Source organism: Sceloporus undulatus, chromosome 6 (assembly GCF_019175285.1).
Source record: "Sceloporus undulatus isolate JIND9_A2432 ecotype Alabama chromosome 6, SceUnd_v1.1, whole genome shotgun sequence".
Lineage (NCBI taxonomy): Eukaryota > Metazoa > Chordata > Lepidosauria > Squamata > Phrynosomatidae > Sceloporus > Sceloporus undulatus.
Genome location: NC_056527.1, coordinates 5,980,641 through 5,998,705, shown reverse-complemented (window position 1 = coordinate 5,998,705; position 18,065 = coordinate 5,980,641). Strand labels below are relative to the sequence as shown.

Genomic DNA, 18,065 nt, shown 5'->3' with positions numbered 1-18,065 from the left:
ATAGATCTTCTAGCCTTCAGTTATAAAGTTGGAGTATTGTTACCTTCCCCCGATTTTTGTTCTGGTAAAACTAGCATGGCATAGTGGTCTTAACACTGGACTGTGACTCTGAAGTCCAGGGTTTGGTTCCCACTCAGCCATGAAATACATTAGGTGACCTTGAGCAAGTCACACTCTCTCAGCCTCATGGGAAGGCAATGCCAAGCATCCTCTGAACAAATCTTTTCAAGAAAACCCCATGATAGGGTTGCCTTAGGGTGCCATAAGTTGGAAATTACGTGAAGGCACACAACACACACACAAAACCAGAAAGGTCAGGCACTTTAGTTCAGAATATGAAATGTCAACTCATTTTGAATTCCCCATTTCCAAATTCTAAGGAGGAGAATTCCAAAGTGCCCCGATACCTTTAAAACGGAGAATGTGCAAACGTCTGACCTGGCAGAGCACACTGCTTCTGTTTTTAGCTTACCCTTCCTTGACAGAAGCTTCTGCCGCATGGAAGGCGGGGCAGGTGAAACATGAGCGAGTGAGCAAATGACAATCCCATATGCCATGATAGCTATTATGACAAGCCGTTTGCTGCAATTTTTATTCTGTTGTGAAATTATGATAAGGCTGACTGGTGCCTTCAAGGACTCTTACAAATGGCAGGATGATAAACATCATCTCAGTCAGAGTATATGAGCAAGGAGCATTTACAATTTGCCTCAGTGGAGAAAGGAGAAACTGTGAGTGACTCCTCATGAGGTCCCAACCTACACAGACAAAACATGTGGTACAGTCATAGAATCATAGAGTCTTATCCAAGGTCCATCCAATCCAACCTTCTGACATGCAGGAAGCCACAGTCAAACATTCCTAACAGACAGCCATCCAGCCTCTCCTTAAAAACCTCCAAAGAAGAGGACTCCACCACTCTCCAAAGGAGTGTCTTCCACTGTCAAACAGCTCTTACTGTCGAGACATTCTTCCTAACGTTTAGGTGGCATCTCCAGTGGTGTCACCAAGGGGTGCAGCCCTCATGGGGTGATGCCCCAGAAGATGGATGACATCCCTTTGAGGGGAAGTAATTGGAAAGTCAATTTCTAGGTCATTTCTTGTTTTTTTAAAAAGGCTTATCCTGGTCTTAAAATGACATGCGAGTCCAAAACATGGTGAAATTGCCTCACACTCTCACTTAGTGTTCTGGAAAATCTTCTGTGTGGGAGATTGGGGGCTACAGAACAGTATTGGTGGCTACAAGGCAACCTGCAGGTCACATTTTCTCCTTCCCTGGAATGTTCTATGGGGTGAAACCCATGGCCAATAAAGTGGGCTTTTACCCTCTTTGAAGGCAGGGCATTTAGATGATGCACGCCTCCAAAGTGGATGGGAGCTAGATTGAAGCTGTGTTCCAGGGCTAAAAACTGGAGCAAAAAGAACCTGGAATGTTCTGACTTAGACCGGAAAATGTGCACCTTCGACCCTGAATATAAATGTCCCGATACCAGAGCGGTTCTAAAGGAGTGATCTATCCTAACCCTAACCCTAAAGCTGCTTATAAACGCACTGGTGCAGGTGTACATTTAAAAAGGACAGAGCTGGTGTCTCTAGTGGTCAAGGCGGCAATGTGAAAAAGTGAAAGTGTGACACCTCCAATTGATATAAGTACAACATATACAAACCAGACAGTACAAGAGGGGGCATGGGTTGAAGGGGTGAAGGGGTCATGTAGCCGTGATTGTGCTTTGCCAGTGTTTCACTGGGCGCACTGATGCTCTGATGTTCTGTCCCGGTGGAGGATTGCAGGTACAACCATGTGGCCGATCAAAGGGGAGGCCATCCAATGGGATGGTGCCTAGCAGCCAATGGTTGATGATGGTGTGTTTGTGTGATGGTGTGCATGCATAGTGGGAGGCAACGAGAAGAAATTTCCCAATGGTGTGGCTTGATGCTTTCCCTGTGCGCATTTCAGCCACCTTGGAAGCAGCCGGTATGGACAGCAGGGTTTCAAACCACTTGTGGAAAAAGCAGGTTTGAGCCACTTGTTCTAAGTCAAAAATCAGCTCCCTGTTGGAATCAAGCTTATTCTTTGACAGGTTGCTTCTGCATATTTATTTAAATTAATCAAACAAGCATTTTTTTAAAAAAAAAATACTGATAAATAAAACACACTTGGTCTAACATATCTGGTTTGTACCAGCTATTCAAGGCCATGCCATCCTCACCCCCATTGAATGACCAACATTGCCAAAGGACCAATGATGCCAACCCAGAACCCCAGCCTTGGAATAGGTGGCATTTGGAGACAAATTTGAAGAACCAGTAAAGAAGGCGACAATAAAGGAGATGCCAAAATTATTTCTATTTAAATTAATCAAACATGTAAATAAATAATTTCCCTAAATACACAAATAAGTCAAATATTCTTGGCCCTCTGTATCTCATTTTTCCCAGGTATTTGAGGCCATGCCACTCCCACCACACCACACTAAATCGCCATCATTGCCAAAGGCCCAGTGATGCCAACCCAGCCTTGGAACAATTGGCATCTGGAGATGAATTTGAAGAATGAGTAAAGAAGGTGACCATAAATGAGAAGCCAAAGCGAGGCCCCTAGAAATAAGGGTCTTGAATCCTTTTGAAATTAGATACATCTGGCACATGGTCCTGTGACCCACGGACTCCCAACATTATCACTAACTTTACTTTATTGCTTCCCATGAGGTCTCTGGCTCCAGATGCCACTGCAGGATCCTAGTTCTTCTTTCTCCTACGTGAGTCGTGATGCCTTCTATATTCCATCTCTCCACCCACAGCCACCACCTCCAGGGGGAAAAACCCTTCACTTCTGTTCTTCATGTTTCTGTGTCATATTTTGACATGTTCCATGACTCTTTTTGTTATCTCAATTAAAAGTTAATAGCTGTCAAAGTGCTTCACACGCTTAAGCATAAGAGTAATTATGATTCTTAGATGTGCTTGTCAAGCATTCAGAGGCATCCATCCATGCCAGCAGATCTTTTCTTTTCTTTACTTTTTTCTTTCTTTTTTTCTTTCTTTTTCCCCCCAGAAAGACAAAAAATGTCAGAGAGAAAGAAAGAAAGAAAGCAAAAGAGAGACAACATGCAACAGTGGTGGAATGAGAAGCCATGTTCAGATCTTTACAGATTCCAAAGGTGAATGTGTAACTTGGGTCAACACATTGGTGGGAAAATATTTTTTTTATTTATTGACTTATTTATTTAAGTATCTAGTTATTAAAACACTTATTGTTGTGGTTGTATGACGTCAAGTCATTTCCTACTTATGGTGACCCCTAAGGTGAACTTATCACAGAGGTCCAAAACACACTGCAGAAATAACTCAGTCTGAGACCATTTTAACTGCCTTGGCTCAATGCTACAGAATTCTGGGAACTGTAGTTTTGTGAGACATTTAGCCTTCTCTGTCAGAGACCTCTGGTGCCAAAATAAACTACAATTTCCAGGATTCCCTAGCACTAGCCAGGGATATTAAAGCGGTCTGAAACCGGATTATTTCTGCTGTGCATTTCGGACCAGCATTTTCTGGGGCTGTGAAGGTGTGAATTGGCCAAGGTTACCCAGTGGGTTTCATGGTCCAGCTTGGATTCAAATCTAGAATCCCAGTCCTACACTCAAAGCACTACTGTATTCCACTCTGGCTCTCAAAATATTTATATCCTGCCCTATATTTGAAGATATCAGGGTGATGTATAAGGAAATCAATCTAAATTAATAAGTAAAACCAATAATTTACAAGATTAAAAATATATTTAATCTTTCACCCATTAAAAACCAGCCAATTTAAAATGGTTTGAAACAAAATGATGCAACCATGGTATATATGTGGCCTGGGTGAAATCAACTGTTGTTGTTGTGTGCCTCCAAGTCATTGCCTTTTCCTGGACTATAGCTTCTTAGAAGCATCAAGCAGGCATGAGGATTCTGGGCAGGAGATTCCACAGTTGGGAAGGGACTAATTTTTAACTTTATTGTATTTTCTATGTATTGTTATTGTTTTAACCCGCCCAGATGCCTTGTTATTGGGTGGGTTATGAATAAATCATTATTATTATTATAATTAATTTCAATCAGTGTCTGGAATCCTCTCAGTTCTTGCATGGAAGCTGTTCGACATTTTTGTCTGGCATTGCAGCATCTGCATTCCGTTCAAGGGCCCAGAAGTGGAATTGTGCAAGGAATGCCATTGCACATAAGGATGCACATTCTGATGGGTGCTCAATTGTGCATTTAGCTGCACATTTATTTATTTATTGGCCCATCCAGTTGCACATTTGCTTTCTCATTGTTGCCAATCAGTGCACAGTTCTGCATGAAAAGACTGATGCTGTGCAACCCTGACCTAGGCTCTCAGCTAATAACTTTTCAAAACCCTCGAAAACCTTAGTAAAATTCCCACTGCTACAAGGAACTGTTGGGTCGAGATAAATGTATAGTTCTGTTGGATTGCACTCCTTAATTTTTAATGCTTTGATATAAAGTGATGGAAAATCTTCATAGGGGTGAATCGACTCCAACGCAGATGGGGACATCTACATATAGGTATCTCATATGATGAGGATTCCAGATCACATCAGATCAGCTTAAGCATGAGCTAAACTATCCTCACCACTATTCAAATCAGTAAATAGTTTGTCTATCTTGTCTAATATCCAGAGAGTAGGAGCTAGTGGCTCCCCTCTCAATGGGCAATGACTCTGCTCTGGGTTTTAATCTGAGCAGCTCTCGTGGCTAAGGTCTAGGAGTTGTAGTTCAACAAAACTAACTTTTCTGACATCAAGAAATAGCGATCTGGGACACAGGGGTTAAGACCTAAAATAGAAATGCCCATGAATTCATTTTTTGATTCCAGAGGCACCATGATGAAATCTCAGATGGTACAAATTGGTTCGCTAATCACATTTTGATTATAATATGAATTGTCTCACTGGTGTTTTATCTCTGAATCATACATATAAGTGCTCCTATACCAAAATATGAAATCTGACTTTAAAATTAGTCCTTTAACCCAATTCTTGAAAATGTAACCTTTTTGGCTGTGTGGCCAGAGATATTCTGGGAGGTGTAGTCCAAAAAAGCCACTTTTCTCAGCTATGTCTTAACATCACATTTATGTATCTAAAGCCAAAGTCTCTGCTTTCAAGTGTTTGGGAGGAAATCCTCATCTTAAGGTTCAAATTCTGGAAACTTCAAATGTTCTTGTCATGATTTGATATATCAATTTTTCTGTCCCTGTTCTTCCTTCCCTCCCTCCCACCTTCTTTTTCTACCTTCCTTTATTTTTTCCTTCCTGTAAGAGCGAAGGAGTATGATCAACATTTTCTGTGGAAGCCTGAATTTTAGCCCAAACACACATTTAAAAAAATATTCTCAAATGTCATGGCATTCTGCTTTCAAACACCAACTGTTCCAAAGAAATGCATCTTTTCATAAGTCTTCCTAATGAGGCAGAATACGAATGTCTTAATCATTGTTGGTGTGATTTCTTAAGCACACAGTTTTCCAACCAGAACTGAAGCAAGATGTTGCTTTAAAATCCTTAAATTTACAGGGAGCCTTCAGGAAAAAAACCACATCCACTCAAACCCACGCTTCAAATTTTGACAAGTCTCCAAACAATTTTGGCTCCAAAGTAAATAAAATGAGAGACAGAGAAAGAAGAAAGGTGTGAATTTGCTTTGGCTGATCCCCACTGCAGAAATAATTCAGTTTGATACCAGTTTAATGGTATGGCTCAATGCGGTGGAATTCTGGGAACTGTAGTTTTGTGAGATGTTTAGCCTTTTCTGTCAGAGAGCTCTGGTGCCACATTCCATGATTCCATAGCATTGAGTCATGGCGGTTAAAGTGGTGGCAAACTGGATTATTTCTGCAGTGCGGATGCAGCCTATGTGAACCTGGTGGAACACGCTCAAAAGAAAAAGAAATACACAAAACTAAGTACAACTGGGATTCACAATCATAGAAACGTGATTGACTGAACACAAAAAAAAAGGGACACATCCAAATATGGAACCAGTTTGGTTAAAAAAATGCATACAGATATGTTCAATACAACTGGATTGGTGGTGTTCTCAGAACCCATCTTTAAACCTAACCTGAAACTCAAGTCTCAGTTTGAGTCTGTTTCTTTAGATTTACATTTTTCTCTCTTCCTTCTTATTCTTTCTCACACTCCCCATCTTTCCCCTTCTCTCAAAAATATTGATACAAAAAGGAAATCACCATCACAAAAAAGAAATCAGCACCTTTGGGTTTCCATCCCATCAGGAAAAGCTGAACACTCCCTCTCACCCATCCAAATCGCACAAAGTGTTGAGATTCTCTTTATGTAAACCTAGGAGGCAATGAACCAGGCAAATTCAACTGCTGGCATCACACCAAGTGATAATGAAAGAGACTCTTGGCGGACACCATTCAGGAGACTATGAATCTGCTCTGAGTTTTAGTCCAAAGTTTAAATGTATTCAGAGTGCTGAATGCTATCCTGAAAGCCAAACCTTCTTCCTAGCATAGATTCAGCACATTGGATAGCTCCTTTGAAGGGCATTCACTAACCTACCTACCAACCACTTGACCTCAACTGCATTGACATAAATGTGCCCCCTTGTGCCCTGGCTAACTTAGCAGAGAAAAAAACGCCAGCTGCTCATTCCATCCTCGCCAGTGTGTTAAGGCTCCACCAATACATCCGTTATTAAAGAAAGCAAAAGCATCTCCACCCCATGGTCCTACTTACTTCACACACAAAAGGGCATTGAAAGAGCAGTTCAGCAAGAGTCACCTATCTCCCCTCCTTGAATTACCTTCGTCTGAGCACAGCAGGCAATTCAGAAGGAATTACGGATCACTCGTTTGCATTCAGCAATCTCAGAAAAGTCTACACAGTACCCATAATCTGCCTTCTTCCGCCAAAGACCCCCAGGGTCTTTAATTCTTTTAGTTCTGTTGGGGAGAAAAAATGAAAGTCCACTTACCAGAGGGAGTAACAGCCAGCAGAGAGTTAGTTGCATCTTTGGCAGCAGGAGGAGAATCTTTCTTTCCCTCCCCATGCCTGTCAATCCCCCACTGATCAAGTCTCAACTGCACCTTCTCAGCTCCAAGGAGCTGTTTTCCCTGTAGGCGCCAACCCTCAAAGGTGGGGAGAATGGAGCCGCCTCCTCCTCCTCCTCCTCCTCCTCCTCCTCCTCCTCCTCGTTTTGCTATTTGCATGGATGAAAAGCCTTTTTTCCCCATCAAAAGTAGGTAGCACATTATTTAGCATCCCATGTAAAGTGATGCGGGCATGATATTAAAACCAAGAGCCCAAACACATGGATTTCAGGTTTTCATCTCAGGAACAGCTTGGAACAGTTTGGGGACTCCCAGAATTTATGTCATGAACCACCTACAGTGGCAGAACTAATGCAGAAAGCAAACTATTTGCAGTGCAGGCCATCTGAAAGACCATATTTTTCTATTCCAGCCCACCCAGCCTGTGAAATCTTTGGGAGAGGCTCTTCTCTCACTCCAGCACCAAATGTGCTTGATGCTGGCATGGCATGAGAAAGGGCCTTCTTGGTGGCTGCTCCAGGCTGTTGGTGTCTTACACATACATATGTTCCCCTGTAGAAATGGTCAGACATCAGAATACCTGCATTCAGTTCATGGTTATAAAGGCACATACAGTGTTATCACACATTCACATGCATATGCCCACATTATGAACATGCACACTGATGTGTGTGTACTTTCAATTGTGCATTCGTTGCACATTTGGGTGTGCATTTCAGATGAGCAACTACACCATTCACCTGAAGAGTCATTTTCTATTATATGGATATGGAAGTTGGAAAATGAAGAAAGCTGGCAGGAAGAGAATAAACTGTTTTGAGATGTGATGTAGAAGGAGAGTTGTACTGATACCATGAACTACCAGAAAGTTAAATGAATGGCTCTAAGAGCAAACCACCCTCACTAGAAGCCAAAATGATGACACTGTAGTTATATTTTAGACATTTTTGTTGAGTCTCCCTTATCTGAAATGCTTGGTAGCAGAAGCATTTTAGATTTTGGACTTTTTTGGATCTGGGAATATTTTCATATACATAATGAGATATCTTAGAGATGGGACCCAAGCTTAAATTATTATTATTATTATTATTATTATTATTATTATTATTATTATTTATATAGCACTGTAGATTTGCACAGCACTGTACATAAAACAATAAACTCATTTATGCTTCATATACACCTTACAAACATAGCCTACAGTTAATGTTATACAGTAGACCCTTGTTATCTGCTGGGGTTTGGTTCCAAGATAACAAAATCCATGGATGCTCAAGTCCCATTAAATATAATGACATAGCAAAATGGTCTCCTTTATAAAAAATGGAAAATCAAGGTTTGATATTTGAAATTTATACTTTTTTTGAACATTTTCAAACTGTGGATGCTTGAATCCTTGTATAAAAAATCCATGTATAATAAGGGCTGATTGTACAATATTTTAAATAGTTTTGTGCATAGAACAAAGTTTGTTCAGGTGAGGTCAGGTGGGTAACTTTCCAGTGTCATGTCAGCACTCAAAAAGGTTTGGATTTTGGAGTGTTTCAGATTTCAGATTAGGGATGCTCAATTGGCTTCATGAGACAACATGATTCACTGGAGAGAGAAAATAGGACCACGATCCTAGATCAACAGTTAAGTATATTTAGCTAAGTAGCATCTCCTTGTTTGACTCCCCACCACCATCCATCCTACCTTATTGGCATCATCTGCTGCAAGTGATGGATATTTTTTCTCCTATTGATTGAGGAGCAGTAGACTGATGTTTCCACACATACACACCCATCAGCAATCTCTGATGAGACAATCTGAAGCATTATCCTTCTCACAATTCCTCCTTGCACCAGAATCATGGCAGTAGTAGCATGATGGTGAATCTGCAGGCTTTCTGAATACAAATAGATTTCAGTTCTGTATGGCTAGGGCAGGGGTAGGCAACCTATGGCCCGCAGGCCGGATGCGGCCCAGTGAGGCCTTGGGACCAGCCCTTGCCCAGTCTTGCCGCCGATTGCCGCCGGAGCCTTTGGCCTCTCACGCGAGGGCAAGGGGCCTTTGGCCTGTCAGGAGGAGGTGGGCAAGCGGCGAGCAAGGGGGCAAGCGGGGGCAAGTGGCGGGCAAGGGGGAGCAAGCAGCGGGCAAGGGGGAGCAAGCGGCGGGCAAGGGGGCAAGCGGGGACAAGGGGGGCAATTGTCTATAGAAGCCTCAGAAACATGCATTTATATTAACATTTTTTTAAAAAATAGCAAATTTTTTGTGTGTCTTCCATTTTTTTAAAAAAAGTGTCCTCCATTTGAAAATTTTGTCCTACATTTGTCCCGGTTTATTTATATTATATATATATATATAGGCTTTGGCTCCCCAGTTGTCTGAGGGACAGCAACTCGGCCCCCGGGTCAAAAAGGTTGCCTACCCCTGGTCTAGGGTCTAACCTGCACTGCAGAAATAATGCCATTTGATGCTACTTTAACTACCATGGCTCAGTGCTATGGAATCCTGTGATTGGTAGTTTGTTGTGGCACCAGAGAACTATAAGTTACATTGTGATACTGAAGGGCTGTTGGTAACTGGGACTCTTGGCAATCTTTCAAAGTGAGTCAAAACTAACATAATGGTAAATAGCAACAACAAAGCACAATCAGTGTGTAACCACACAATGCATGCTATGCAACTTATGTAGGCTTTCCACAAGAATTTGAGAATTTTCACTAATCCTGATCAAAACAAACTGAAATAAATTTCTCAGCCATTCCTGTTAAAACACTCAAAGCTATAAAGATGTGAGCTTGGTGGGAAATTGTTTATTTTTAATTAAATATCCTGGAGGGTTTTTTTTTGGGGGGGGGGTCACTTTATTTGTTAATTTATTGGCTTTATATCCTCCCTTTCTCCTAGAAATGGGACTCCAGTCACAGTTTCTTGTGGCCAAAGACTAATTGTGCCGTCTTTTTTCTCTCGGTTCTTCCCTTGTCCTTCTCTCCCTCTTTCTAGAACAAACAAAATACTATTTATAGGTGAAGAAGCCCAATGTTCCTGTGCTGTTTCATGCCATGAAAGAAAGGGGGGAAAAAAGGGGGGGGACGAACACAAATCAAAACAGTATAATTTTAACACTGATAGAATTAAAATTAAGAAAAGTGATTTGAAAGGATGGAATTAGAAAGCACAATGATGGAGAAGAGGAGAACTCATCTCTGAGACAGGTTGCGGACTCCGCCATGCAACATATTGCAGAAATAATTAAAACCCAGGCCTTGTATGCTTTTCTAAATAAGTCTCAGGTGGGTGGAGACGGTTTAAGTTTAGAAATTAGAAATTGATGGAATTGGTTTCACTTCATGCATCTCTTGGCAGTTTACCTATCAGCAAGGTAGAAAATACCAGGGATGGTCAATTGTTGATTGTTCCAATTCTTGACAGGTGTCAAAAACAATGATAACCATTTTAATTCAGTAGCTTTAGAACAGTAAGGAGTAATTTCCCCCCCTGCAATGATTATTTGAAGGATGTGCCGCTTGCCCAAAAATGCACACAGCTTTCCAAAAGCCATGCAGCTTCTCCTGGGAACTGCAGAAACTTCCCTGAAAATTGTGCATGCCAAGGAAATTGTGCAACATTCAAACCTTTAATTGTAAAGCTAGCTTCACCTCTTTCTTTTCTCTGTGAACCCCATCCTTCCCATGGCTCGCCACATTTCTCCTAACCTGATCCCCATCCGGCCTCTCCCTGTCTCCCTGCTTCCCTTCCTCTGTTCCCTCTGGAACTGCCGCTCTGCTGCCCCTAAAGCAACAGCAATTCATGACCTCTTTCTCTCTAAATCCTTTAACCTCCTTGCTCTCACCGAAACCTGGCTCCCAGCCCATGATACTGCAACCTCCTCTGCCCTCTCTTTTGGTGGTCTCTCCTTCACGCACACAAGCCGTCCTGAGGGTCGAGGAGGAGGGGTTGGTATCTTGCTATCTAACTCCTGCCAGTTTCAAGTTCTATCTTTTCCCCCCAGCTATCACTTCTCTTCCTTTGAGTTTCATCCTATTAGACTCTTTTCTCCTCTACAGCTCCGGGTTGCAGTCATCTATCGCCCTCCTGGTTCTGCCACCCAGTTCCTATCTGACTTTGAATCATGGCTGACATTCTTCCTTTCAGATTCAGTCCCCACTTTGATCCTAGGTGACTTTAATATCCATGTTGACGATTCCAATAACCCTACAACATCTCGCTTTAACTCTCTGCTAGCTTCTTTTGGCCTCCAACCACACTCCAACTCTTCAACTCATTCTCTTGGTCACTGTCTTGACCTAGTTCTTGCTGCAAACTGCGCCATTTCTGACTACCTGGCACTTGACTTTCCACTATCTGACCATCATTTAATCTCCTTTGCTCTCACTTATACTCCTCCTCCTCGCCATACTATTCAACGTCTTTTTCGTGATCTTCAATCTGTTGACTCTAACCAACTTGGTCTGACCCTGGATTCATCTCTCTCTTCCCTAAATCTCGGGGATTCTGCTGATTCAGCTATGTCTTTATTTAACTCAACTCTTTCCTCAACTCTCGACCATTTTGCCCCTGTCTCTGTACGCACTTCTTCCTCTAAGACTAGGCCTCAGCCCTGGCTTACCCCCAACATTAAGTTTCTCCGGTCCTGCTCTAGAGCGGCCGAACGTCTTTGGAGAAAGTCCAAAGAGTGGGCTGATTTTATCCATTTCAAATTTGTTCTTTCTTCCTTCTCACGCGCCCTCTCTATGGCTAAACAGAATTATTACAAATCATTGATCTCTGCCAATGAGAGGTGCCCGCAGCGTTTGTTCTCCACCTTCAACACTTTGCTTAAACCTCCCTCTCCTCCAGTCTCTTCATCTTTCTCTCCTAATGACTTTGCTAACTATTTCATCTCTAAGATTACCACTATTCGCTCTGAGATAGTCCCTCCTGATTCTTCTTCTGCTCTTAATCTTCTATCACCTTCGCCTAACAAATTTTCTGTCTTTCCTCCTGCCTCTTTGGATGAACTCTTTACACTTCTGAATTCTTCAAACCTGCAACCTGTCCTCTTGATCCTATTCCTACTCGTTTTCTAATCTCTATAGCTCCCTCCTTTCTGCCCTCGCTCCTCCATATCTTCAATCTCTCTCTCTCTACAGGCTCCTTCCCCTCGGACTTCAAACATGCTCTCATTTCCCCAATTCTGAAAAAACCTTCTCTTGACCCCTCCTCTTTGTCTAGCTATCGTCCGATTTCTCTTCTCCCCTTTCTTTCTAAGGTTTTGGAACGGGTTGTTTATTCGCGCTGTCTTGAGTTTCTTGAAACCAATTCCATCCTTGATCCCTTTCAGTCTGGTTTCCGCCCAAGGCATTCTACAGAGACAGCTCTCACTAAGATCTCGAATGACCTTTTACAGGCCAAGGCTAATGGCCTTTACTCTGTTCTCATTCTTCTCGATCTGTCTGCAGCCTTTGACACTGTTGATCACTGTCTCCTAATTGACATACTCTCTGGCCTTGGGTTCTCAGACTCTGTTCTCGACTGGTTTAGATCTTACTTGTCTGGCAGATCTTTTGCAGTAGTTGCAGGGGGTCTGACTTCTTCTCCTGTTCCCTTATCTGTTGGAGTTCCCCAGGGCTCTGTTCTGGGTCCCCTTCTGTTTTCTCTCTACACACTGTCCTTAGGAAAACTCATCAGCTCTTTTGGTTTTTCCTACCATCTGTATGCTGATGACACCCAGCTGTATCTTTCTGCCCCTGACTTTTCGCCAAGGCTTGAACAGCAAGTCTCATCTTGCCTTACAGCTGTCTCGCAGTGGATGCGCCATCGGCGTTTGAAGCTCAACATGTCCAAGACGGAGCTCCTTGTCTTTCCTCCTAAGCCCAACCTTCAACACTCCTTTTCTGTCTCTGTGGACAACATTTCCATTCAACCAGTCCAGCAAGCCCGCAGTCTTGGCTTTATCTTTGACTCTTCTCTGTCGTGTATCCCTCAGATCCAGACCACAGCCAAGGCTTGTAGATTCTTTTTGTACAATATTGCCAAAATCCGACCATATCTCTCCGCCTCTACTGCCAAGATCCTGGTCCATGCCCTAGTGATCTCACGACTTGATTACTGTAATGTCCTCCTGGCTGGGCTTCCTCTTTCTCACCTCCGTCCTTTAATCTCTGTCCAGCATTCAGCTGCACGCATTATCACTTCCACCCACCGCTCTGACCACATTTCTCCTGTGTTGGCATCCCTTCACTGGCTCCCTCTCCCTTTCCGCATTCAGTATAAGCTCCTGCTGTCGACATTCAAAGCCCTCCATGGACTGGCCCCTCCTTACTTATCAGACCTTCTTTCTCTTCACCTTCCCACCAGGGCCCTCCGTTCTGGTAGTCAAGGGTTCCTGTCTCAGCCCAGGATTTCCTCTGCCCCATCCCGGATTCGCCCCTTTTCACTTGCTGCCCCTCACTCCTGGAACCTTCTTCCTCCACAAGCAAGAGCCATCACTTCTTTAACCAGCTTCAAAACGGAGCTGAAAACCATCCTATTCAGAGAAGCTTTCCCAGGCATCGCATAATTGTCGCTTACTATCTGATGTTCTGTTGTTGGCTGTTTATCGATCCATTTCTTGTATTCCTATGTACTGTATATGTATTATCCTACTTGTGATTATGTATTTTCTCTGGATAATGATTAACCATCCATTATGAAGCCTTGCCCTCCCTCCAGTCCATCTGCCTTGGTCCAGACCTCGGAGGTTGAGAGGAACTGCTGGACCTCTTACCCTTTCCCTCCACCACTCCCTTCTCCTTCTGTGTCATGTCTTTTTAGATTGTAAGCCTGAGGGCAGGGAACCGTCTAACTAAAAAGATTGCATGTACAGCGCTGTGTAAATTTACAGCACTTCATAAATAAAGGTTAATAATAATAATAATAATAACAAAAGCTGCAACTTTCATTGGCCTGAGTTTCTTTTACTGCTGCATAACATTGGGGTGCCACAACATTCAAACCATCAAAGGCTGCCTCCACTGAACCTTTCACCACACTGTTTGTGTAGAAATACAGTGTGAAATTTAAGTTTTGCATCTTGCACACTTTTCCTAAGTGCCTAGTAAAAACAACATAAACAAGTGGTCTTTTTCTTCTCAGAAAACTGCTAAAAAGGTGGAAAGTTAAGGTTTTTACTGCAATGCTCCACAATTTCTCTGTAATAGCCTGCACTTGCACTGCAACAATAATCCAAGTTGTCACCATTTTAACTGCCATGTCTTAGTGCTAGGGAATTCTGGGAATTGTAGTTTGTTATAGCATCAGAGCACTCTGACAGAGAAGACCAATATCTTACAAAAATACAGTTCCCAGAGTTCCAGAGCATTGAGCCATGGTGGTTAAAGTGGCACCAACCTGGATTATTTCTCTGTGCGGATGAAGCCAAACTCTCAAACCCTGTTTTCAAAAACTGTCCAGATTATGTTGTGACAAGAAGAAATTTCCTCAAAGCTGCAGGAAATTGACATTTTTTCTTCCTTTGTGAGTTTTTTGAGAAATTGGCAACTCCCCAATTTGACTCCAGTCAGGAAACTGATGAACTCAAAGCAAAGGTAGTAGGGGAAATGGGCAGGAGAATCAACAGTAACATTGTTCAGATTCCTGGCCTGTAGGTCTGCATTTATGGCTGCAAATGGTCCAATGTGCTCATGGCAGCAGACACTTCTACAATATCACCGTTGACAGAAATATTATTTTTTGCCCAGAAGATTCTGCACAGAAAATTCTGCATAAAAAATGCCATATGAAAATTTTGTGCAGAATAAATCTCAAACTGTGAATTTTCTCATGAGCCTATGACTTTCCTCCTCGGTGTTTTCCAACACTCAAGAAATGCATTTTGACCATTTTTTTCAGTGCCTGTGAAACACTCTTCCCATCTTTCATTTCTTCCCTCTTTCTCAGGTATGTAATGGAGCAAGTCAGACAGAGATGCTTTGCCACAATCTGCTTTTCCTCTCTCTATTATTCCCATTCCTTTGTGCTGCACAACAGAATGACACCTTGAAAGACGGGGCCTCCTGTTCCAGGATCTAGTCTTTTAGGTGACCTTTTCCAGGAGGAAGATGGGTCACCACCTTAATTACAAACCTTTATTCTCGCTTGTAAGGCTGCCTCGTGCGCGAACAAAAGCATCTGACCTTAAATTTGTGGTGGAGAGATTTAGTGGCTCCTTTAAGAAAAAATGAGGATTCTAATTCAGCCCTTCCTGCCTTCTTTCAGTCGTTGGAGAGTTTATTACGGTGTTGAGATAAGAATTACCATAATTAAAAAAGCATTTGGGCTGCTTTGCAAAAATCTGCCCTGTTCTTTTGTATCTAAGACACTACGAACCATTTGAACACCCGCAGAGCAGAGAAAGGGGGACATCTGGCTCAATGATGGCTTTTAGGGAGGATTCTGGTGCACCAATGTTATTTTTAAAAATAACAATAATAATGGTCTTCTTCATGTTACAGACTCCAGGAAGATAAAAGAAAGACCAAATTAGCTTTGAAATCACTGCTTCCCTTGAATGGTGGCTTCCATCCATCATCACTTTTGGGTCGATTATCTGTTTGGCGTGAGATTGCCATGAATGTAGAGCAGCAGAAGAAAAAGTGCAGCCTGCAGGCAGACATTTTTGTGGCCCTCAGGAGCCTCCAAGGTCCAACAAATGAATGTTGGGGCCATTGCCAGTTGTAAAAGAAAAGGCATAAAATGCAACGGAAGTGGCACAAAAAGTAAAATCATCCCTTGTGCACCATAGAGGGACTTTTGGAGGGGAACTGAATTTTTTGTGGGATGGTGCTTTGTTGGATGCTTTCCTCCAATTTCTTATCAGATGTAAATATAGCCCCCTAATCCTCAACCAGTTAGGGATGTAGAATAAAGAAAATGACCTAAATTCTGCTGTTAGTCTTGTCTCGAGTCTATCGTTCCAATGTAGAATAAAGATAATGACTTAAATCCTGTTGTTAGTCCTCTGGAGTCTACTATTGAATAAATTTATTTTATTTATCATGCATCTTATTTTATTTTATATTTATATCCTGCCTTTCTCCCAGTGGGGACCCAAGGCAGTGCACAACACCTGAAAAACACAACACACTTTAGAAAACTCTTAAAGGAAAAGTTGAAACACAATTGGCAGCCAGTGTGGCAAAGTGGTTTGAATGTTGGACTAGGGTTCGAGGAGCCTGGGCTTTAAACTACTGTTTGGCCATAACAAGTCATGCTCTCTCAGCCTCAGAGGATGGCAATGGCAAACCTTCTCTGAATAAACTTGCCAAGAAGACCCCATGATAGGGTCCCCACAAGTTGGAAACGGCTTGAAGGCACACAACAGCAACAATGTAAAAACAAAAGTTAAAAACACAAATTGAAATAGTGTTAATGGGCATTTAAAAAACAATGAAATTACACCCTCTCCCTATTAAAAGCTCTATCTGCTATTATCTAACACCTCCTTAAATAAAAATGCCTTCACTGGCCAGCAGAAAGAGAGAAAGGAGGAGGCCAAGCAGACCTCCTGTGGAAGAGATTTCCACAGTTTGGGAGCAGCCACAGAGAAGGTTCTCTCTCACATTCTCACCAACCACACCTGCAAAGGTTGTGTGACTGAGAGAAAGCCCTCCCATGCAGTTTTTAAGGCACATGCTGGTTTACATAAGGAGATACAGTCTTTCACATCATCTGGACCCAAGCTGTGTAGGGCTTTAAGTGTCAAAATCAGCAGTTCTGCCCAGACACATTGCCAATGCAGATGTTAACCTTTCAGCATTTGATTCAACTAGATTACTGAAGATGGGGTGAATCAATAGAATTATAGGCATTATTTATTGTTCTTTCTGGCTGAAATCCACTTGTTCACATCCCACCACCTAGAACTGACCCACTGAATCAATTGGAATGTTATGAGTCAAAACTTGCGTAGCTTCCACTGATTCCATGGGTCTACTCTAGCTGAGATTAAACAGAAGACAAAGAGGGAAAGGAGTTCAATGTCTTTCCTAAAACTTTTTTTAATTGTTATTTTTTTAAAACCCTGGAAGTAGTAGTTCACATTTTCAATAGACTGCATTCCTCCTATGCTGCTCAACATTTTAAAATATCATTTTTCAAAAGCAGTAGTGGACTTATTTATTCATTCTTTTATTTATTGGTAGCTGCACACCATGACATTCCATAAATCTGACAAAGTTAGTTCTGGTCCATGAATCCATGTGCTATAATAAGGTTGCTACATAGGTTTATTTTTGCCACTAGATAGAGCTGTGCCACTACTAACTCACTACTAAATGCAGCTCAACAGCAATATGAGCCTGTTTCCAGCAGGGGGCAGTCTTCCTCTTTGGTGAGTGCAAACAACAGCATGGTGAACACATGAAAAGCAAAGACATATAAACTCATTCTGAAATATATGGCTCAAAATCTTATTGCTTGGACTTTTTTGGCTATCATGGGATGGAAGTATTGAATCCCTTATATTCCAGTCATATAAGATCCTGTCTGATCTTGGAAGCTAAGTAGGGTCAGCCCTGATTAGTACTTGGATGGGAGACTAAGACAAGGCAGTGTATGCAATATTTCAGAGGAAGGAACTGGCAAAAAAACACCTCTGAGTATTCCTTGCGTAAGGTTGCATTTACACTGCAGAAACAATGCATTGACACTACTTTACGTGCTGCAGCTCCATGCTATGGAATCCTAGGACATGTAGTTTTGCAAAATCTTTAGCCTTCTCTGCCAAAGAGTGTTGGTACCCCACCAAACTACAAAACCCAGGACTCTGTAGGATGGAGCTATGACAGTTAAAGTGGTGTCAAACTGCATTACCTGAAGAGTGTAGATGCATCCTCAGAAAACCCTATGAAATTCATGGAGTCACCATAAGTTGTCAAGTGACTTGAAGGTACATACACACACATAACTGGAATCCCACAAGGGTAACATTTGGATCTTAATCCCACTGTTAACCTCAAC

The 18,065-nt window shown here is 42.2% G+C and overlaps 1 protein-coding gene across 1 annotated transcript in view; it reads right to left on the bottom strand.

The window, feature by feature from the left end:
• Positions 1-7,141, bottom strand: part of LOC121933008 (pituitary adenylate cyclase-activating polypeptide type I receptor-like) — a 27,891-nt gene extending 20,750 nt beyond the window's left edge. The window contains exon 1 of the mRNA XM_042472195.1: positions 7,004-7,141. Coding sequence (XP_042328129.1) covers positions 7,004-7,078 — 75 coding nt within the window. The 5' untranslated portion in view covers positions 7,079-7,141. The remainder of the gene's footprint in view (positions 1-7,003) is intronic.
• Positions 7,142-18,065: the final 10,924 nt, after the last annotated feature.